Source organism: Serinus canaria, chromosome W (assembly GCF_022539315.1).
Source record: "Serinus canaria isolate serCan28SL12 chromosome W, serCan2020, whole genome shotgun sequence".
Taxonomy (NCBI): Eukaryota; Metazoa; Chordata; class Aves; order Passeriformes; family Fringillidae; genus Serinus; species Serinus canaria.
The window spans coordinates 18,659,386-18,681,966 of NC_066342.1; the positions used below are offsets into that span (position 1 = coordinate 18,659,386).

Sequence of the window (22,581 nt, forward strand, 5' to 3'; positions counted from 1 at the left end):
CGGCACGGATTCAGTGGGTCAGGAGCCACTTTTTAATCCTGTGTTTTGTCCCTTTGGATTGGTTTCTTTTTGGATCCTTCATTTGCATGAAGGTTTATGGTGCTTGATTGGCCCATTAGAGTTCTCTCCAGGCTGGCTCATTTCCCTTGGGGGGTGGTGCACTTTACTTAAGTATGATATGGTACATTGAGTACCCTATTTCTTATAATGACCCTATAAACCCCTTTTACCATAACCAAACTAACAGTACATGCTTAACAATTATCAACTATTTTACAACAGTTTCTAACCTATTTTTAATAGCTATGTTCCAGACAAACCTTTTTTTCTTGCAGTTTTAGGAGAAACGCTAAGACTCTATGGCCTCATTTTTCAATGGGACTCCTCTCAAAATGATCCTTTGTTGATAATTGAATGGGTTTTTCTTTCTTACAGGTAACCAAAGACAATCTTCACATCTTTAGAGATGATTTCTCAAATTATCAATAAGGGCAGCACAAGGCTTCTTTCTATAGCAGGTTGCAAATTTGCAATCATCTATTTAGCTATGATTCAATCCTATTTTGATTGGGCAATGCAAAAATCAGAAGATTTGCTGTATGCCTTGTTAGATTTCCCAGATGTTTGCTCCATTCATTATCCAGCACACAAATTGATCAAAGCAAAATTATGCTACAAAGAGAAACCCCTTATCAGTGAAGAACCTTTATATGCAGTTACTCTCTTCACTGATGGGTCAGGACAAACGCACAATTCATTAGTTACATGGCAAAATAAAAATACTAGCCTGGGAACAAGATTTTAATGAGGTCGAAGGTTCTTCTCAGATAGTTGAATTGGCTGCAGTTGTAAGAGCATTTCAGCTCTTTCCAGAACCCTTTACCTAGTCACTGATTCTGCATATGTTGCAAACGTTCTTAAGAGAATTGAAGGGTCTGTTTTAAAAGATGCTAGCAACGACAAATTGTGTCTTTGGCTTACCTGTCTTTTTCAATTTTTTTTACACAGAACTAATCCTTATTTTGTTGCTCACATTAGAGCTCACTCTGGTCCCCCAGGATTTATGGCAGAAGGGAATGCACGAGCTAAAGCATTGGCATCCACAGCAGGTGGTGAGGGAACTGCAGGAGACATTGAAGATTCCACTTTGGTGCTTCCTGCAGCTACCTTGCCTAACATTACTGAACAAGCTAAATTGAGTCATGCCTTTTTTCACCAAAATGCACAGGCGCTCAGACGAGATTTTCACATCTCCCTAGAGCAAGCACAAGCCATTGTACGGGCTTGCCCTGACTGCCAGCTTGTCCAGCCTATCCCTTCTACAGGAGCAACCAACCCAAGAGGGTTGGAAAGTTTGCAGAAGTGGCAAACAGATGTCACAAAGTACCCTTCTTTTGGGAAGCTTAAAAATATCCATGTCTCCATTGACATATTTTCAAAGGCAGTTTTTGCTTCTGTACATACAGGAGAAACAGCTATGCATGTTTGCTAGAGTTTTTCACAAGCATTTTCTTCATTGAGTGTCCCTCAAGCAATTAAAACTGATCACGGTCCTTCATATGCTTCACAAGAATTGGCCACATTTTTAAATGACTGGGGTGTTCACCATACATTTGGTATTCCCTACTCTCCTACAGGTCAGGGAATGGTAGAAAGAACACATCAAACTCTAAAACGCATTCTAGATCAACAGAAGGGGGGGGGGAGCCCAGGATATGCCTCAAAGGAGGTTGAATAAGTCTTTGTATGTTTATAATTTTTTTAACAGCTCTGCCAAAGAGCCAAATACCCCCATTTACAGACATTTCAAGAACAACAAAAAAGCAAAACTGAAGGAACACCCCCCAGTTGTAATTACAAATCTAGAATCAAGACAAATAGAAGGACCATATGATCTTATTACATGGGGCAAGGGGTTTGTGTGTGTTTCTACAGATACAGGACTCAAGTGGATTCCAGCAAAAACATGAAACCGTACCACCCATCAAAGCCCATGGACTTTTCCACATCAGCCAGTGACCCAACAAGTGGAAGCTGAGAAACAGGCACCCAAACATGAACTATGCAGAATCACCCAGAGAAAATTGACTGTCAGAAATGGATCAAGAAAAGAATGGAGTTGTGTTATTATTTGCATGGGTGCATGCTACTTTTACCCTTCTGTTTTTATTTTTGCAGTGAAGCTTTACCTGTAACTCAACCAAAAACAAATGTTTGGGTTTTTTTAGCCAAGTCTGCAGGCTCTGACACCATTTGCTTATCTAACACTAGCCCTGATAAACCTTTTTCAACTTGTTTAGTTGGAGCGCCTTTCCCTGAAGGTTTTGATAATGTTACTTTTGATAAATATTGGCCATATGATGATCATGACACTTCCCCACCTCCCAACCTGAGACACAAAACTTATATTGATAATTTTAAAGTTGATAAATCTGACCTTCAAGAATTAGAAATTTTAGGCTCATTAACTATGGACACTTGTTATTTGTTTCATTTTGTAGGGAAAAATGGGCCTCATCTAAATGTTACTCCTCATCACTCAGTTTATAGTAATTAAAGGCGTGCCTTCCCCTCTCGGAATCCTCTGAGGTCCCAGCAGCGGGGTGTTATTTCCCAGGTTTCGGCACCAAAATTGTGAAAAATGCCAATCACTTGTTTTAAAATTTTGAAAGTTTAATAGTAATAAAATACTTTTAAAATTAGTAATCAAAATTTGAGCAATAAGAATTTGGACAATCAGAGTTAGGACAATAAAGAACAATAAAAAGCAGAGAATTACAGATGTCCATATGCTTCTTGGGCACTAAGCCCCAAAAAGCATGGCTCGCTAACAAAGGATTAACCCTTAAAAGCAATAGCCTGTTGCATATTCATATATCTCATACATGACTCAAAAATTCTTTTCAAACAAAGGGTGTTTTCTGCTTAACTTCAGCTTCTCCTCTCATCTTGTAAATTAATCTTCTCTGGTTCCTCAGAGTCTGGGCCTTCCTGATAAGGAGGCGATAATTCTTTTCTTGAAATCCTGTTGTATCTTCATCCAGAGAGGATAACGAGAAGAATTTCTTGGTTATCTTTTCCATTTCTTGGGTTGCCACGTCTTTCTTCCAGCCCACCCAGGGAACGCCAGTTGTCAGGGTCTCTCTCTCTAGCTGTCAGAGCGACCCTGAGAAAAGTTTGAAAGTTTCTTTTCCCAGCCCGGTGCTTGAAGAAGGAGTCAGGGCTCTTCATTTCTTCGGTCTCAAGGTTGTTTGTTGCATCTTATCTATAAAATTCTTTCTCCCTGTCCAGCCGAGATCTGTTCGGCAGGACAGTTGGAGGCACTCCCCTCACCCCCAGGGCGCTGTTATCTTTATATACTACAAACTACGTGTACAATATTTACAATTGTTTTCCAATACCTATCATCTATATTAGACAGTGGGTTTCTACTCTAGACCAATCTAAAAGTGCCAACATCACCAGACAAGATGGAAGTAGAGAAGAAGAAGAAGAAGAAAAAAGGCTAGACACGCCTAAATCCCTCCATCTTGTCCCCAGAAACTCCTATACCAAAAATCCTAAAACCTACATTTACACTCTGTAATTATTTTATTCTTGCACTATTTACACTATTGTGGCTTTTATCTCTTTCTACAAAGGCGAAAATTTGTTCCGTGGTTTGTAATTGAAGCCCCTGGTGTTCTGGGCTGTGTGCCAGAGTCTCTGAGCCCCCTGGCAAGGGTCCCAGGAAACTCCGGACTCCCAGAGGAATGTCCTGAGTTCCGACATCTCCCCCTTCTGTTTGCACCAAGAAGACCTCTTTGGCAACTTGGCTCACAACCCGCCGTATGCACAAAAGAATTCATGGCACAGTGAACAAGAGAACTAAAAGCCCTACTGAAATATAACAAGCTATCATCTAACAACAATTCTACAACACCACTGATTCCCACACCCATGAAGTGACCCAAAGTCCACAGTCTTCTGTGGGCAAAGCACAAGGGTTGGAATCTCTGTGCAGTCCACATCTGTACATCTTCTTTTCTGCTTATGGAATGGTCAGCATTTTCTTGCCCGCGCTTCTTGTCAGCATTGTTTTGCACTGGATGGAGTTTCACATTCTTCACTGAGATTCACCTGGACTTTTGTACCTGCTAAAACACAAACAAATCCACGTCCCCGAAGAGACTGGAGGATTTTCTCCAAATCTCAGAGGTGAAGAATGGGTCCTGATATGAAAATAAAACATTGATCAACTCTGTTTCAGTCTCTATGCAATTGCATAGGGAAATGTAAAATGACAGCAATTAGAAATCAATTAGATAATACACATAACCAATAACACATCTGAAACCATACAATTGTCAAACACTACAACACTGAACTGTCATCCCAGAGTCTGCGACAGCTGATGAACCTTACAACAACAGAGAACTGGAGAATCCATGTCCGGATTCATGTTTCTCCAAACTCCCTCTGAAAACAGGCTCAGCTATCATACATTGTCAAATTGCCAAGCCAAAAGGACTTGAATACTTTTTGATGCAGAAAACATCTGGGCTGATTGTCAATCATTCCATTCAAGTAGAGCTAGGACTTGGCCAAAGCCTGAACTCTAATTGATGGATTTCACTTAGCACATTCTTGTTGAGGTGGGCTTGCTGATAAGAACTTGGCGAGCGGCCAGAACAACCCGGATGGGCAGAAAGAGAGATGGCTGCAAGAGGTGGACTGCAAAGGAATAGGCAAGAAAGGCGAGGCAGTGGGGTAGCCCTGTATGTTTGGGAGTATTTTGATTGTCTAGAGCTCAATGGTGATGACAGTAGGGTTGTGTGTTTATAGGTAAGAATCAGGGGGAAGGTTCCTGGAGTGTGTGGAAGAGAACTTCCTGACACAGCTGGTGAGGGAGCCAACCAGGGAAGGTGGCCTGCTACACCTGCTGTTTACAAACAGAGGACTGGTGGGTGATGTGATAGTTGGAGGCTGTCTTGGGCATAGCAGTCACAGCTTCTTCATGAGGGAAAGTGGAGGAGCAGGCACCTGACTCTTCTCTGGTGACCAGTGACAGGACCTGAGATAAGGTCATGGAGCTGCATTGGGGGAGGTTTAGGTTGGATATTAGGAAAAGGTTTTTCACTCAGAGGGTGGTCAGGCAATGTAGAAAGGCATCTTGACCCCCAGAAGAGCTTATCTGTTGTTTGTTAACCTGTCAGATAACTCAAACAGGACAATCTGTTTTGTAGTGGGCTATTTTGGCACCATGGGGTTAACAGCAGTCTAGCATCTGGAAGGTAAGCTGGATTTCTGACTGACAGGCACCTCACTTTACAAACTATGAAAGCTGTGCAAAAAATTCACAAACCAGAAATCTTCTATACATTTCCATGGAATTTTGTGAGGTTTTTCTCATGAGCAGGGGTACCTACTTTGCACTTAGTTCCCCAGTGGTTAAGTGAAGGAATCTGTACATTATCGTCATTTCAATAGTAAGTTACATTTGACTTCTAATCAATACCATTTCTTTTGCAAGCTTTAATATAGGTACTTATGGGGTTCGGCTGTCTGTCTCTGCTCCCATACACGCGTAGGATGGTTCTTTTGCAGGCTGAGCTTCAAAGGATGAGTTTGGACTCTAGCTTTTTGGTTCTTCAGAATTGTTTATTATTTCTTATCTACAAAGTTCTTTCTCTGCCTGGCCGGGATCTGACCAGCAAGGCAGCCAAAGGCACTCTGACCGCCCACAAGGCGGTTGCGTCTTTTTGTAGTAAAAACTACGTACATCATATTTACCTTTCATTCCCAATACCTATCACCCTTATTACCAAGTGCACCTTCATCACAGACCAATCCACAAGTGCCAACATCACACAGAAGATGAATGACAAGAAGAAGAAAGAAGAACCTTATGACACGCCCTGTTCCCTCCATCTTGTCTCCATAACCCCCCTGTACCAAAACCCTAAAATCTGTGCTTCACTCTATAATTATGTCTTCCCTGCACCATTCACACCTGAGTGATTCTCATAGGTTTCATTTCCTCATACCCATGTGGCACATCCCTAGAAGGATCAAAATCAAGCCACCAAGTGCTTCTGGCAACATTCCAAGACCTCCGAGCCCCCCCCAAGGGTTCTCTCGGTAGCTCTGGACATCCGGAGTGATGTGCTGAGTTCCCACAGGTACCTTGACATTGTGCGCTGTTTTATGTTATTCTGTAATCCACGAGTAGTTCTTTTTAGTTTTATACTGTGTAGTAAGTAATTCTAATTAAGATTTTTTTGTCTGTTATCTCTTGTCTATTTAATAAATAATTCATTTAATAAATAGACTTTATCTGCCATCCTTAGAACTTGCATGCCAAAGTAATTTCTTAACTTTATGCTTCTGCCAAAATTCTGGGGCTAAGGCAGAGCTTGTCTGAAGCTTCCACTCGTCCCATGACATTTTTGGCATAGTCAAAGGCAGGATGGCAAACGATTTTGAGAAACAGACCAAAGGCTTAGCAGATTATCTAGGAGGCACAGTGCTCATATTGAAACTGATGACCCTTGGCCAGTGGATAACTGGTATGACTAGGAAAAAACACAAGAGAAAGCAGATGAAAAATGGGGATCACTAAAAGATAAAAAAGGAGAAAGTATTATTTGTCATGCACTGGCACCATGTTTAAAATCTGCTTGGCAATAGAGGAAACAGATTATAAAAGAAATTGATAAGCTGAGAAACGAAATAAAGGAAACGTAGAATTGTCTCTACAACACCAAGATGACAAATTGAAACAAGTTAAAAGAATCCAAGGGAAATACAAAAACCTTGGAAGAAAAATTAGAATTGACATTATTAAAAAACCCAATTCTGTGGATGTTAAAAAAATTAGAAAATTGATAACATCACCCAAAGATTGAGATGGTGATATTTGGGAAAGTTCTGATGAAATTAGTGATGAAAATATTGAATGGGATTCTGACAAAAGCACAGAACACCCACCTCAAACAGGAAGAGGTTCCAGAATTTAAAATGAGACCCATAATTAAGATAAATTTTCTGAAGGTCCCCAAGGAGGTCAGAGGAGGAACATGGTCAAAACTTCTCCCTGGATTCCCTGCAATTGGCAAACCTAAAAGAGGAATACCCATGAAGGGCAGGGGAGATAGAAACTGAATATCTGTGGAGAGTTTGTCTCACTGGGGGAGATTGGATATTATTGGACGGGGTGGAGAGTTTTGGGTTCTGGAGTGCACGTGTTCTTTTGTACCTTGGACCAGACCCTCCTGACAAATCCCATTCAATACCCAGCAGAACTGCATATTGGGCAAGAAGAATAAATATTATGGAGAGAAGGGAACCAGTCTCAATCTGCATGCAGTCAGTTAATGACATCTCATCTACTGTTACAAAAACCACCTTTCTCCAGGCAATGCACAGACATGCAGACAAAGACATTCCAATCTCCACAGAGGTAGATCCTGATATGTTAAGACCTTTGTTGAGGGGAGCTCCAAATACACTAAAAGGTTATTTGGTGGGGAGACGAGATGTAATCAAAAGAGATGTAATGCATAGTGAAGGTTTATAAGATCCACAAGCCCTGAGGACACCTGTCCCTACATGGGCAGAACTCCTGCATGATATAGTAAAGAATCCGAGAGAGACAGGCTGGGAAAAGCAGGAAAAGAACACAAGTACTGAAATGCGAAAAGGCCCTGAGAGACAGGTGAGAATTATTAAACACAACCCAACCGTGACAAAAGAAAAACCTTACCAACCTAGACTTCTCCAAGAGCAGAGAAATTAGTTATGGAGAATGGCTTTGGCTTTAGGAATACCCAGAGCTGCTTTAAGAAATAGATTAAATGAACAGGGGATAGAAGTGCCTTCAGCTAAGTACCAAGGTCTTTCTAAGGAGGTGCAGTTCCTGGTGATTTGCGGAAAAACTCCACAACTCATAAAAGTTGTAAAGTAGGTATGTATCTTTATTCAGCGCCAGCGCAGGCAGGATAGCTCCTCAAAGAACATGCGCACTTCTCACTCCTCAAAGTCCAGACCCCTCCCTTGTCCCCTAACCTGTTGCATATGCATTAAGTTTCGAAGTAGGTTCATGCATATTCATTTACTAGCCTGCTTCGCATTACAATTAGTCCTTATCAGTCCTTTTGCTGAGAGCTCCCTGGTCTTCCATCTCCCCAGTATCTTGGAAGCTTCAGTTTTGGTTTGCTTCTAGTTCCAAGGTCCAAGGGGTCCCTCTTATCTCTCTCCAGCTTGGAAGCTCGCATTCCTTTCACCTTGTTTGGGGCAGTTTTGCATTCTCTTGTCTACAGGCTTTTGCCAGCACAGCAAATTACCAGACTAAACAAGTTAAAACAACACACTTCATCTATGTGAAATTGATTTCTACCCCAAGTTAACTTCTAACCCCATATCTCACTGGGAACCTGGTGGGTAGCAGGCCAAACTGTAATTCCAGATGAAACCATGGCTAAATTTGGTGCTGTATCTACCCCTACTACTAAAAAGGAACTTCAAAAGAGCATGGGTACTTTGGGATACTGAAGAAATCATGATCATGTTTTTTCTATAATACCAAGACCCTTGTACACATTAATGAGGAAAAACAAAAACTGGTAATGACTTGACAGTCGCAAACAGGCTTTGCAAACATTGATAAAAGAATTGAAAACATATTAATCACTTGGGGCAGTTGTCACCGACATGTTCTATGAAAAAACCTTTCCTTAGGATTTTTCCCTCCTGAGAAGCTGAGAGGCCTCAAGAACAAAATGCAAACAATTCTTATCTGCTGCTGTGGAATGCAGCAGGTAGATCTGTGATTGGTCTCATCTGGTTGTTTCTAATTAATGGCCAATCACAGTCCACGTGTCCAGACTGTCTCCGTCAGAGACAAGCCTTTGTTATTCATTCCTTTTCTATTCTTAGCTAAGCCTTCTGATGAAATCTTTTCTTCTATTCTTTTAGTATAGTTTTAATATATTATATATCATAAAATAATAAACCAAGCCTTTTGAACATGGAGTCAACTTTCTCGTCTCTTCCCTCATCCTAAGACCCCTGTGAACAATGTAACAGGCAGTTCATCCCAGTGATCCTATAACAGCTGAATGGGGTTTTGCTGAACATGGAACTTAGAGTAATATGTTCAGAAAGGGCTGCATGGATCAAAACCACCATTAGGATTCAGTTCCGCAGAATTAAAGAATACTGAAAAGAGATATACTGACTGGGAAAAGGGATTACTATCTTTGACCCAAGCTCTTTAAAAAGTAGAAAAATTTCAACAGTGTGAAAAATGTGTATTTTATGATTGGCTTTTCGCAATTATTGAAATGAAGATTATATGTGCTATGTTAGAAAGTTATGCTATATTAATTTTCTTAAGTAGTGTGTTAAATATAGTTTTAGGTTATAACATAACGTTAAAATAGAAACTATGCTATGTAAGATGCTTTTTTTAAAGAGAGGACTTGCACCGAGATAGCAGCCACAGGACACATAAATCTTTCAGAGAAAAAGCATTTATTGCTCTCTTATCAGAAGAAACTACTTCCTGCCTCACTCAGCCCTGAAGATGCTCTTAGGATTCAGAGGAAGAAGTTGTCGATGACCACACAGAATCCTTTGTTTGAATGGAATTTATGCATCATGTATGAGGTGTATGAATATGCAACAGGCTATTGCTTTTTTAAGGGCTGAGAGAGGCAGGAAGAAGTTAGTTTCTTCTGATAGGTGTGGTGGTGTTCGCAGGGGTCCCAGGATGAGGGAGGAGACGAGAATCTTGACTCCATGTTTCAGAAGGCTGATTTATTATTTTATTATATATATTATATTAAAATGATATATTAAAACTATACTAAAAGAATAGAAGAAAGGATTTCATCAGAAGGCTAGCAAGAAATAAAATGGAATAATAATAAAATCTTGTGACTCTCAGAGAGTCTGAGCTGGCTGACTGTGATTGGCCATTAATTAGAAACAACCAACATGGACCAATCAAAGATGCACCTGTTGCGTTCCACAGCAGCAGATAATTATTGTTTTTCTTTTCCTCTAAGGCTACTCAGCTTCTCAGAAAAAAAATCCTGGCAAAGGGGTTTTTCAGAATATATCATGGTGACAGATAAGGGAGCAATAAATTCTTTTTCTCTGAATGATTTAGGTGTCCTGTGGCTGCTATCTCAGTACGAGTACTTAATTCCTCTCTTTAAAAAAATATCCCACGTACATAGTTTCTATTTTAACTACAAAAACTACATTTAACTACAAAACTACATTTACCATACTATTAAAATGTTAATACAGCACTACTAATCAATACAACATAATACGTATAGTAAATATCTGCATAGAGCCATATAATATGCACTTTTCACAATTGGATAACATCATGGTTTCCAGACTTAAATGTCTGTGGTGGTTTGAAAATAGCTTGGTTTTTGGTTAAGAGAAAAATTAGCCACAGAAGTAATTCTCTCTGGAATGAACTTGTTAACAGCTTCCTCTGTGTCTGGCAGGGCCAATTGCTGGCTGGCTCTGAGAACTGACACCCTGCTAAGCCAATTAGAAAAGCTGAAGACGCCTCTATGAATCATACTTAAGAACGAAAAAAACACAGGAAATTCCTCTTTCTTGTTCCTGTCTTTGGAGAGGTGGCCAACAGGGGGGCCTCTGGGCCTCTAGTGTGATGACCTGGTTGCCAAGATCCTGCCACCACTGGGTCCCTGCCTGCAGCCGCTGGGCTGGGCCAGGCCGGGCCCCGTTGCGCCGCTAGCCTCCAAGATCGGCCACTGGGAACTGGGCAGCTTCCACTGCAGAGCCATGCGACCACTGCCATCTTGGCCCGGCCACTGATAGACTTTGTGCACCTGTCTGCTTCTAAGTGCTGCCTAAATAACTGTGAAATACAAAGCTGTGTTTCGTGTCAGGTACATACAGGCAACATGTGTATTTGTGATTGTAATATGTTTGGAAACTGACCATGGGACAGTTATAAAGATTAATTCTAATAATGACAGAGAAAAATAAAGCATTGAAGAAGGCCTTTGAACCTATCCTGTTGCAGTTCCCTGCAAGGCGACCTGGTTCTGGGGACCGGCACGGTGACCCAAAGACAGGGTCACTCGGTCCACATGCTGCAGACACCAATATGGTGGATAGCAAATGGCGTTTATTCAAAGGTTTCAGGGGTATTTATGGCTTGGGCAGTCTGTTGTCACTTCTTTTGGCCCTGTCCTGGGTGCGGCCAGGTAGCCAAGGTCAGACTGAAAGTGAGGAGGGGTCTTCCTGTCTACCCGTAACAGCCCGAGTTCTTCCGGCCGCAATCCCTAACTCTCCCACACTATCCTTTGTTTGTAATTAACCTTTATAAGTCTGAAGTTAATTTAGGAGCATTTGAATTAAAGTTTTAAGATGTTGCTTTTTGACAAGAATTTTCTGCTTGTAGTTAAGCCTTAAAGAGTTCTGCAATAATAACCTTTTTAGAATATTGCTTGTAGTAAGGATCTTTTGAAACTATAGCTTTGGAATGTATAGAAAAGAAACCTGCTTATCTCACACCTTAACAAAACAGTGAAAAGCAGCTTGAGAAAGGAAGATGGACATCAACTCAAGGATTAATAGCCTCGACCAAGGGAAGCTGGACATCACTGTTATGAGATTTATGGTCCTTGCAAATCAAAAGGTGGACCCACATCTGGAAGCTGGACTTCACCAGATGAAACACTCCTTCCTTCTTTCACCGTACCACCATCTAGGATACAGCCTGAGAAAAACTAAATCACAAGAGTGTATAGAATTGTGACCTAAAAATTTGGAATAGAAACTGCTGATGAGTAAAAATCGGGAATAGAAACTGCTGAGAAAGCTTATGGGTTCCCCTATAAATACCTGTAAGCCCCAACCATCGGTGTGCAGTTGGAGGGAAAACTTCCCCACTGTACCCAGCGCTGTGTTGCTCATACTTTACCATATTATTTAATAAATTATTGCTGTTTGAATATTGGCCTAGTCAAGCTTCTTATTTATAACACAACTTAGGTCAAAGTTACAAGGTGCTTATATAGCTTGAGTTATAAGATATCAATATAACCTGATATCAATATAGCCTGAGTCATGAATTTCCATATATCTATATAATCTGATATCAATGTAACCTGAATCATAACTTTCTATACTTATATAACCCGAATCATAGCTTTTTATACCTATGTAACCTGATATAAATAACTTTCTATGCAATATAATGGCTACTATATGGTTAACTAGTTGCTTAATGCTGAATAGACAAAAAAACCCACAAACCTTACCAGGTGGATAGTTTCAGAGAGAGATAAGTATATGTTCCAGATTGCAAGGCAAGATGTATTCTAGTACCATCTGTATGGCAGTTGTCTTGTATCAAGTGGGCAATTCTCCTTATCTCTCTCCCTGGGTGATCATAATCACTCCTCCCTCCCTCCCAGGGGACATCTGCTGATAACAAGCTATTGAATGTCACCGCATGACTGATAAGAACTATAACTTCCCATTGTGAGATGCTCCGCCCAGAGGGAGGAGCCAAGCATTGCTACCCAGATATAATCTGGAGATTCTGACACACCAGCACCGCTTTTCTCCACTGGATTCCCCAGAGGAACAGCAGCTGCTTCTACTTCCACGGATCTGTGGAGGAAGAATCACCCTTTCTCTACAGCAGGCCCCTGCTCCAACAGAACCACACCTGACACGTCAGGAGGACTGCAGCCAAATTTCCAATTGGACTGCTGCCAACACCCTGACCAACAGGGTGTCAGGTTGAGTTCTGACTCTGTCAGTGTTGTTCTAGTGTACTGCATTGTTTTATTTTATCCTTTCTTTTTTTCCTTCCCTATTAAAGAACTGTTTTTTCCTGCTCCCATGTTTTGTGCCTGAGAGCCCCTTAATTTCAAATTCATATAAATTCAGAAGGGTGGGGAGGGTTGGCATTCTCCATTTCAGGGAGGCTCCTGCCTTCTTTAGCAGGCACCTGTCTTTCCAAACCAAGACAGTATAGTACTAATGAGAAATTGGCAAATGTAAAGACAATTAGCCACAAAATACAGAATTTAAGCTGGTGATTTGTGGAAAAAACTCCGCAACTTGTAAAAGTTGTAAAGCCGGTATGATTTATTTCAGCACCGGACGCATGTGGGATAGCTCCCCCAAAGGACACGCACACCCCCGAGAATTCCCAAGTCTATTTTATCCCCTAACCTGGTACATATGCATAAAAGACATATGCATATATATTAAAAGTGTCTTATCATTTTTTATGAGCCTGCGCAGTTCCCTAGTCACGTAGCTGTAATCCAGATTCTGTTTTGTGCTTGCAACCCAGATTCAGTTTTTCTGTCTGCTTCAGGCCCAAGGTCGGTGGGGCCCCTCCTTATCTCTCTTCAGCTTGGACAATTGCATTCCTTTCTAAGTAGCCTTGAATCTCCTTTGTTCTCTCTGAAGGCCTTTTGGGAGCCCAGCAAGTTAACAGACTAAACAAGTATAAACAGCAGACTCCAGCTAAATCCAAAATTGTTTTCTACCCCAAATTAATTCATAACCCCATGTCTCACTGGTTAGGACCAGAAAGGCCAAGGAACACCGTAACTGTGCATGCTCCAAAGACAAAGTTGAAAAATTCAGATGTGAAGATGATTTTGGAAGCCTTCATCAAAGACCCCCTGATGACCCCTGAACTGAGGAAGCACAAGCACAGTGCAAAAGAACAATTTATACCCATGAGATCATACTATGTAAATTAGTTCCAGAGCATATATGATGATGTTATAATGACTTAGTAACACTAAGCAATACTTAGTGTATAAATATACCACAGCACTTGACAAAGGTGGGTGAGTTAGGAGGAGAAATCCCCCTCACCTCCAGCACTGCAATAAACAAATATCTGCTCTATAGACACTGGTTTATGGGGATTTATTTCCAGCCCATCTTTCAGGCATCAGTTTTGGCAACTTAGTGTGGCAGGACCTCTCTGCCTGGCTGCAAGATCCGTTGGAGTCGGGGACTCCCTTGGCATGCCCTGGGACTCTGCACTTCACTGCCTCTCTGCGGGAGCAGACAAGGACCAACCAACTGCAGAAAATTTAAGCTATCTTTAATTTTAAATATTTTTTGTTTGGTTGGTTGGGAAACTCCTGTAAGACATATGTGATGATATAAGCTGGGTGCTGTATCACAGGAGAATTCCTGAAGTTGATACAAAGGGGTTAGAGTCTCCAAAGGAAGGGGTTAGAGTCCCTGAAAGAGATACAAGGGGTTTGAGTCCTCAAAAGAAGACTGATGACTTCTACTATTGGTTTTGGTCTTGGAATTTTGAGATTGATTATTGTACGTGTTTTGTGTATTTTGTATAAAATTAGTGTTTCTTTTCTGTGTGAGTGCTAACAGCTGTTACAGGCTGCTGTGTGTCTACCAAAAGTTTTCACTGTGTTGGTGCCTTTACAGCTGTTACTTTTTGGGTGTTTGCCAGAAGTTTTTACGGTTTGCTTTGCTACCAGTTTTAATCTATGTCCCATTCTGCTCAAATACCCTGTTTCATTCCTTCCATTTATAAGACCCAAATTCCTTGTTTTGTGTGTGGAATATTGTGTCGGTTCAGTGTCCTGTGGTTGTGTGACCCTTGGGTGCATATTGAGTGTTTTAATCGTAAAAGAAAATATTGGCGTCTGTCACACTTTCGATATCCACTGTGTGCTGGTGTTGTGAGCGGGGCCTAAGAGCTGATGAAAGTAGGATTTGTATTTTGGTTATGAAGTGCAATCATGAACAATTGCGATTATATTGAAATTGGTAGTTCCAGCAGTAAAGAAATAGTGATAAAGAGCCCTTTAGGGTGTGTTTTGGCACATTGGGGGGAGTTAGATGGCATTCCAGGAGGTAACCTAAAGAAAAGTGATTTATTAAAATATTGCAACCAATGGTGGCACTTTATCGATTGGACAGTGGGGAAAATGGCCTGTGAATGGTACTTTATATTAAAATACTTTTTTGCAGCTAATGTTGATTTTAGGGAGGGAATCAAAGTGGGATGGGCAATGTACACAGTTTTTTTATTCTGAGAAATAATCCTGAGTGGCAGAGGGAATGTGGCATAAAATTGGCTCTGGAGGACCCTTTGGTTTTAGCATTAGAAAAAGATACCAAGCAGACGATGAAGAGATGTTCTGCATGTAGTATAGGACAGAGGTGTTTGAAGTTAGCAGACAAGCATGAAGGAGACAGTGTTATGCATGTTTAGGATTTACATCTGAATTATCCAAGGCCAGCTACACACTCTCCTTCAACTGCTCGCCCCCTGTCAAGCCTGAGCGGTAGTGAGGATTAGATGGGTGATCCTGGTGAGGGAACAAGTTCAGGGACTCCAACAACAGCATGGATGAGAAGTAAAGTGAAAAATATTTTTCCTTTAATAGCCCTTCTGTGAGAGGTATTAGGTCCCTGGGGAGAAGCAATGCAAGTGAAGGTTCCCTTTTCCACTAGCAATCTGAATAGCTGGAGAGAAGAAGTTAGAAATTACAGAGACGATCCCAGGAAAGTTGCTAAAAGGTTTGAGTTGGTTGTAAAGAACCAGGACCCTGATTGGTGTGATATTGATTTAATGTTGTCACAGCTTACAGAAACAGAAAAGAAATTGCTAATTAAAACAGCCAGAGCACATGTAGAGGGACAAATTGCTGGCAGAGACCTGCAGGGTACAGTGGAAGAGGTGTTTCCCAATTCCAATTCCCAATGGAACCCAAATGATGAAGGAGATTATGCCTTGTTGGTTAGGTACCAAAATTTAATTAGAATCGGATTGGAAAATGCTATCCCAAAGGCAGTGAATTGGTCAATGATATCCCAAGTTAAACAAGGACGTTTTTTTGGACAGACTCCATGCAGCCTTGTGGAAATATACAACCCTAGACCCCTCATCAGACATGGGAAAGCAGCAGTATTGTATTTGCAGGGAGCCCTGAAGAAGGCAGGAATGATGTCCGCGAAAACTGCTGTTTCCCAGAAAAGCAGCGAGTTTCAAAGTGTTCACTCTTGTCCCGGTTTAGGGCAAATTTGGGAGAGAATCCCCAAAAAGGGCTTCTCCAAAAGCAAACCCACACGGCCCCTCCCCCAACCGGTTCGGGAAGAATTCCTCAGAGAGAGGTGGAAAGAACCTGTTTATTTGACAAGCACAGCACCCCCCAGCACACACAATGAACAATACTGGATGACACCACTCTTCCACTGCTCTGAGAAAGATGACAAATTCAGAAAAGTCTCTCCTGGGGGTTGGCTGTTATCAGTCCCTCCGGCGCTGAGGCAGCTGCTGCAGTCACAAGGTGTAACCTCTCTCTCGGTGTTCTGAATCCCAGTCCGGAGCAGTCAGCAGGTCCAACGGGGTGGGGGGAACAGTCCAGAAAGGAATTTGGACTGTTTAGCTAAAGTAACTAATGAGAAGGGGGGAAAAAAGTAAGAGCAAGCAGAGCAGAAGCGAAGCAGAAGCCAGAGCGAAAGCAAAAAGCAGGGCAAAAAGCAAAAAAGCAGCAACATGCACTGGTGCTATCTGTATGTCCCGCCGAGTGTCTGATAAGAGGCCCAAAACAAAACTCTCACTCTGCCAGTCTTAAAGGCACAACACATAATACCCAGCATAAATTACATACACACGAATGGGGATAACAGTCACCCTAGGACATTCCACCCCTTATCCCCATATCGTCAAACAATTTCATTCTCACCCCACAATCAGATCTCCCTGAGGTACACATCGTGTTGTTCCATCTCTCTGCATCACCCACCATGTGCATCCTGGTCCCTGAGCAAAGACAACCCCACGGATGGGTTTGTCTGTACTTGAGGCAGAATTGATCCACACTGTCCTCCCTAACAAACCTCTGACATGTACCACTGGGACTTTATCTCCATCTATTATATTCAGGGACTCAGACTGGGCAGGACCTGCTCGGTTAGTGGAACCTCGAGTGTTAACTAACCAGGTAGCCTTTGCTAAGTGCTGCTCCCAATTTTTGAAGGATCCCCCACCCAAGGCTTTCAGCTGGGTTTTTAGTAGTCCATTGTACCTCTCTACCTTCCCTGCAGCTGGTGCATGGTAGGGGATATGGTACACCCACTCAATGCCATGATCCCTAGCCCAGGTGTTGATAAGGCTGTTCTTGAAATGAGTCCCATTGTCTGACTCAATCCTCTCAGGGGTACCGTGCCTCCAAAGGACCTGCTTTTCAAGGCCTAGGATGGTGTTACGGGCAGTGGCATGAGACACAGGGTAGGTTTCCAACCATCCAGTGGTGGCTTCTACCATGGTCAGCACGTAGCGCTTGCCTTGGCGTGTCTGGGGCAGTGTGATGTAGTCAATCTGCCAGGCCTCCCCATACTTGTACTTGGACCACCGCCCACCATACCACAGGGGCTTCACTCGCTTGGCCTGTTTGATGGCAGCACACGTCTCACAGTCATGGATAACCTGAGAAATACTGTCCATGGTTAGATCCACCCCTCGGTCTCGTGCCCACTTATAGGTGGCATCCCTGCCCTGATGGCCTGAGGCATCATGGGCCCACCGAGCTAGGAATAACTCTCCCTTGTGTTCCTAATCTAGGTCTATCTTTGACACCCCTATCTTTGCAGCCTGGTCTACTTGCTCATTGTGTTGGTGCTCCTCATTGGCTCTACTCTTGGGGACATGGGCGTCTACATGGCGGACCTTGACAGGTAGCTTCCCTACCCTAGCAGCAATGTCTTTCCACTCATTAGCAGCCCAAATTGGTTTTCCCCTACGCTGCCAATTGGCCTCTCTCCACCTGTCCAGCCATTCCCACAGAGCATTAGCTACCATCCATGAATCAGTGTAAAGGTAGAGCCTTGGCCATTTCTCTCTCTCAGCAATGTCCAGGGCCAGCTGAACAGCTTTGAGTTCAGCGAGTTGGCTCGATCCACCTTCTCCTTCGGTAGCTTGAGCGACCTGTCGTGTGGGGCTCCATACGGCTGCTTTCCACTTCCGGTTCATCCCTACGATGCGACAGGAACCGTCCGTGAAAAGAGCGTAGCGTGTTTCCTCTGGTGGCAGCTGGTTATATGGAGGAGCCTCTTCAGCCCATGTCACTGGTTCTGGTTCTTCATCTGTGACACCGAAATTCTCACCTTCGGGCCATGTTGTAATCACCTCCAAAATCCCAGAGCGATTCAGTTTACCTATATGGGCGCGCTGAGTGATAAGGGCAATCCACTTGCTCCATGTAGTGTCAGTGGCATGATGAGTGGAAGGAACCTTGCCTTTGAACATCCACCCCAGCACCGGCAGTCGGGGTGCCAGGAGGAGTTGTGCTTCCGTGCCAACCACCTCTGAGGCAGCTTGGACTCCTTCATAGGCAGCCAAGATTTCTTTCTCCGTTGGAGTATAATTGGCTTCAGAGCCTCTGTAGCTTCGACTCCAAAATCCTAGTGGCCGACCCCGAGTCTCCCCAGGCACCTTCTGCCAAAGGCTCCAGGACAAGCCATGGTTCCCGGCTGCAGAGTAGAGCATGTTCTTCACATCTGGTCCTGTCCTGACTGGACCAAGGGCTACTGCATGAGCAATCTCCTGCTTGATCTGGGCAAAAGCTTGTTGTTGCTCAGGGCCCCAGTGGAAATTGTTCTTCTTGCGGGTGACCAGGTAAAGAGGGCTCACGATCTGACTGTACTCAGGAATGTGCATTCTCCAAAAGCCTATGGCACCTAGGAAAGCTTGCGTTTCCTTCTTATTGGTCGGTGGGGACATAGCTGTGATCTTGTTAATGACATCTGTAGGGATCTGACGCCGTCCATCCTGCCACTTCACTCCTAGGAACTGAATCTCACGAGCAGGTCCCTTTACTTTGCTCTTTTTAATGGCGAAACCAGCTCCCAGGAGGATTTGGATGATTTTCTTCCCTTTCTCAAACACTTCTGCAGCTGTGTTCCCCCACACAATGATGTCATCAATATACTGGAGGTGTTCTGGAGCTTCACCCTTTTCCAGTGCGGTCTGGATCAGTCCATGGCAGATGGTGGGACTGTGTTTCCACCCCTGGGGCAGTCGGTTCCAGGTATACTGCACTCCCCTCCAGGTGAAAGCAAACTGAGGCCTGCATTCTGCTGCCAGAGGAATGGAGAAAAATGCATTGGCAATAGCAATAGTGGCATACCACTTTGCTGCCTTGGACTCTAGCTCGTACTGGAGCTCTAATATGTCTGGCACAGCAGCGCTCAGTGGTGGAGTCACTTCTTTCAATGCACGGTAGTCCACCGTCAATCTCCATTCCCCCTCAGATTTACGCACAGGCCAGATGGGGCTGTTTAAGGGTGAGTGGGTCTTGCTGACCACCCCTTGGCTCTCGAGCTCTCGAATCATCTTATGGATGGGGATCACAGCATCTCGAGTGGTTCTATACTGCCGTCGATGCACTGTGGAAGTGGCAATTGGCACCTGTTGCTCTTCTCCCTTTAGAAGTCCTACTGCAGATGGATTTTCGGACAGTCCAGGCAAAGTATTCAATTGCTGGATGCCCTCAGTCACTACAGCTGCTATCCCAAATGCCCACCTGAGTCCTTTTGGGTCCTTGAAATACCCACTTCAAAGGTAATCTATGCCCAAAATACATGGGGCCTCTGGGCCAGTCACAATAGGGTGTTTCTTCCACTCATTTCCCGTCAGGCTCACATCCGCTTCCACCAAGGTGAAATCCTGGGATCCCCCTGTCACACCCGCAATAGAAACAGACTCCGTCCCTACATGTCTCAATGGGATTAATGTGCACTGCGCACCAGTGTCAACCAAAGCTTTATATTCTTGTGGTTCCGACGTGCCAGGCCAACGAATCCACACAGTCCAAAAAACACGGTTTTCCCTAGCCTCTACCTGGCTAGAGGCAGGGCCCCTCTAAGCCTGGTCATCCTTCTTTCCCTGGGCATATGTCTTGGATGTTCCTTCAAGGGGATCAGACATATCATCATCATATCTGGCAGTTCGGCTATGGGCAACTGGAGCTGCTTCCCTCTTGGTGGAACTCCCTCTCTGAGTCCTGCCTTCCTTCAATTCACGTACCCGTCGTGCCAGAGCAGCAGTAGATTTCCCATCCCATCTCCTCATGTTCTCTCCACTATCACGCAGGAAGAACCACAGCTCAGCTCGTGGGGTGTACCTTCTCTTTTCATCTGGGGAATTTCTGTATTGGGCACTAGGACGTCTGATCTGTACTGCTGAGATTTGGAGAAGGTCTTCCTTAATCTCCTCCCTGAGCTTCTTGTGATTCTCCTCTATCTTATCCTCTAACTTCTGCAGATGTGTTTCCACTGCTGCGATCCTGGCATGTGTTGGGCCATGCACAACGTCTGCATATGCTCGGAGCTTCTTCGCCATATCCAGCACGGTCTCATCCCTCTCATCCCGCTTCATTATGGCTAAGGCAGAAGCATATTCGTGTGGCCCGAGTTGTACAAGTTTCCGCCACATCACAGACGTGCAGGGTACCAAGTCTGGGTTCCTAGTTGTTACGTCATCTGAGAAGATAATCTCTGCCACTGCCATTTCTCTCAAGCGTTGGATCCCTTGCTCTATGGTCTTCCACTGAGTCTGCTGCATATAAAGATCATCTGCACACAGGTATCTTTGTGCACCACTGTCCAAGACCCGTGCCCAGAGGCTGTGAGGATTAACCCCCCTCATCATTCCTTGGTTGATGACAGGATCATGTGACAGGGATCCCAAATGCCTGGCTTCAGTGCCATCCAGAATTGTGGCCTCGCCTGCAGCATCCCAGAGACGGACTAACCAACTAATTATGGATTCATCGGGTCGCCGGGTGTAATCCTTCCTTAGGCCACGGAGGTCTTTCAGGGAAAAGGACTCCATATGGGCTTCTGGTCTGGCCCCTGCTGCTTTGACTTCTGATTTTACATCAGGAGGTGCTGAAGGTCCTTCTCCTGCATCCTCATCATCCACTGGTCGATTGGTCTTGCCCGTGCATTTCCCACTTCTAGTCCTGGTAGCTACAGCCATTGGTTTAGCTGCTGGCTTAGGCTCACTATCTAGCTTGGCTGTTTTGTCTCCCTGCCCCGCTGCCTCTGTCTGCTGGCCAACCGTATCTAGCAATGTGCGATAAGCATATGCCAAGGCCCAGCTCACTGCAATGATCTTTTTCTCTTTAGGGTCATCCTGGTACTACTCTTTCAGATATTTCCCCACCTCAACTGGGTTATGAATTTGTTCATGGGGAAAGTCCCAGACTATAGGGTCAGAGAATTCCTTCAGGATTTGGCCCATATTCTCCCATTTCCCACACCACTTAGGATTTTCCACACCTGGGTCTATTCCTGAGTCAGGGATCTCATCAGCCCGTCTAGAAATCTCAGCCCTCATTCTAGAGATGCAGCAGACTATATAGAGCAAGCTTACCAGATTGAGTACTAGAAAGATGGTCTCTTTAACATTCAGGGGAAACTGAACATTCTCCAAAAGCGATGCAACAGATTCAGAGGAGAAGAAGGAAAGCAAAGGCTGAAAAGCCTCACCCCCTGCTCTTCCTCTAACAATCTGGATGCATAATCATAGCCATGAACCATTCACACCTGGAGCAGACCCCAGCATGTTTATAAAGTTCTTGCAAGCTATTACCACCAAGCCCAGCAGGATAGCTACTCTGGTCACTGCCCCTCTGCTGTAAAAGCTACGTATTAGGGACAATACAAGAGCTATTTCTGGATAAGAAAACAAACCAAGGGACCATAGAGGTATTAAGATCTCAAAAAACCTTAGGGACCGGCTGTGAGCAAGCGAGCAGTACCGCCTCCACTGTGGGACAGGCCGGTGTCTTCTCTAGCTGTCCCAGCCGCTGCCTCAGGGGAAGACAGCTTGGGACCGTCCGACGAACTCGAGGGGGGCGCTGGGCCGGTCACAGGCTCCGACGCAGATGCTGATGCGGAGGCCGGAGCCTCTGAAGGCGGTGGGACCGCCGCCAGGGGCGGCTGGGGTGTATGTCCCGCCGGCACCGATGCAGAGAGAGCAGCCACCGGAGGCTCGGAGGTGGCAGCCGCAGCTTCTCCTGGTTCCAGGAGGGGCAGCGCCGGCGCAGTCTGCGTCGCCGCTGAACCGTTGCCAAGCAACACGCTGGGATCCGTGAGGGGCGGTGCAGAAGGCGGTGGGAGTGGCGAGGCGGGGGCTGCCCTCAGCTTCCCAGCAGGCATCCTGAACGGGAGTGGGAGGCGGCGGGGGCGGCGAGGCAGGCAAGGTCGCCGCGATCGGAACGATGACAGGCTGTGCTGAAGGCGTGGCCGTGGGTGGGGCCGGGGGAGTCTCTGCGGCTGCCGGAGTGTTTTCGAGATGACACTCAGCAGCAGAGGCACGCCCCTTCTTGGTGACAGGCTGCCGTTGCTCGCAGCTGCCGGCGATTGCGTTGCCTGGCAACCCAGACAAAACAGTGAGGGGCGGTGCTGGAGGTGGCACCACCACTGCCGGAGCTGGCTCACATGCCTCACGGGGGAAAGGAGGGGTTGGAAACGGCTCTTCTTGCGCATGCTCCAGAGAGGCAGAAAAAAACTGCTGCTGAG

The 22,581-nt window shown here is 44.5% G+C and overlaps 1 protein-coding gene across 1 annotated transcript in view; it reads right to left on the reverse strand.

Moving 5' to 3' along the window:
* The window catches only part of LOC127060974 (Friend virus susceptibility protein 1-like), a 1,102,452-nt gene extending 1,080,878 nt beyond the window's left edge, over positions 1-21,574 (reverse strand). Inside the window, exon 1 of the mRNA XM_050986421.1 lies at positions 16,226-21,574. Within this exon, the coding sequence (XP_050842378.1) occupies positions 19,916-21,034 (1,119 nt within the window). The 5' untranslated portion in view covers positions 21,035-21,574 and the 3' untranslated portion in view covers positions 16,226-19,915. The remainder of the gene's footprint in view (positions 1-16,225) is intronic.
* Positions 21,575-22,581: the final 1,007 nt, after the last annotated feature.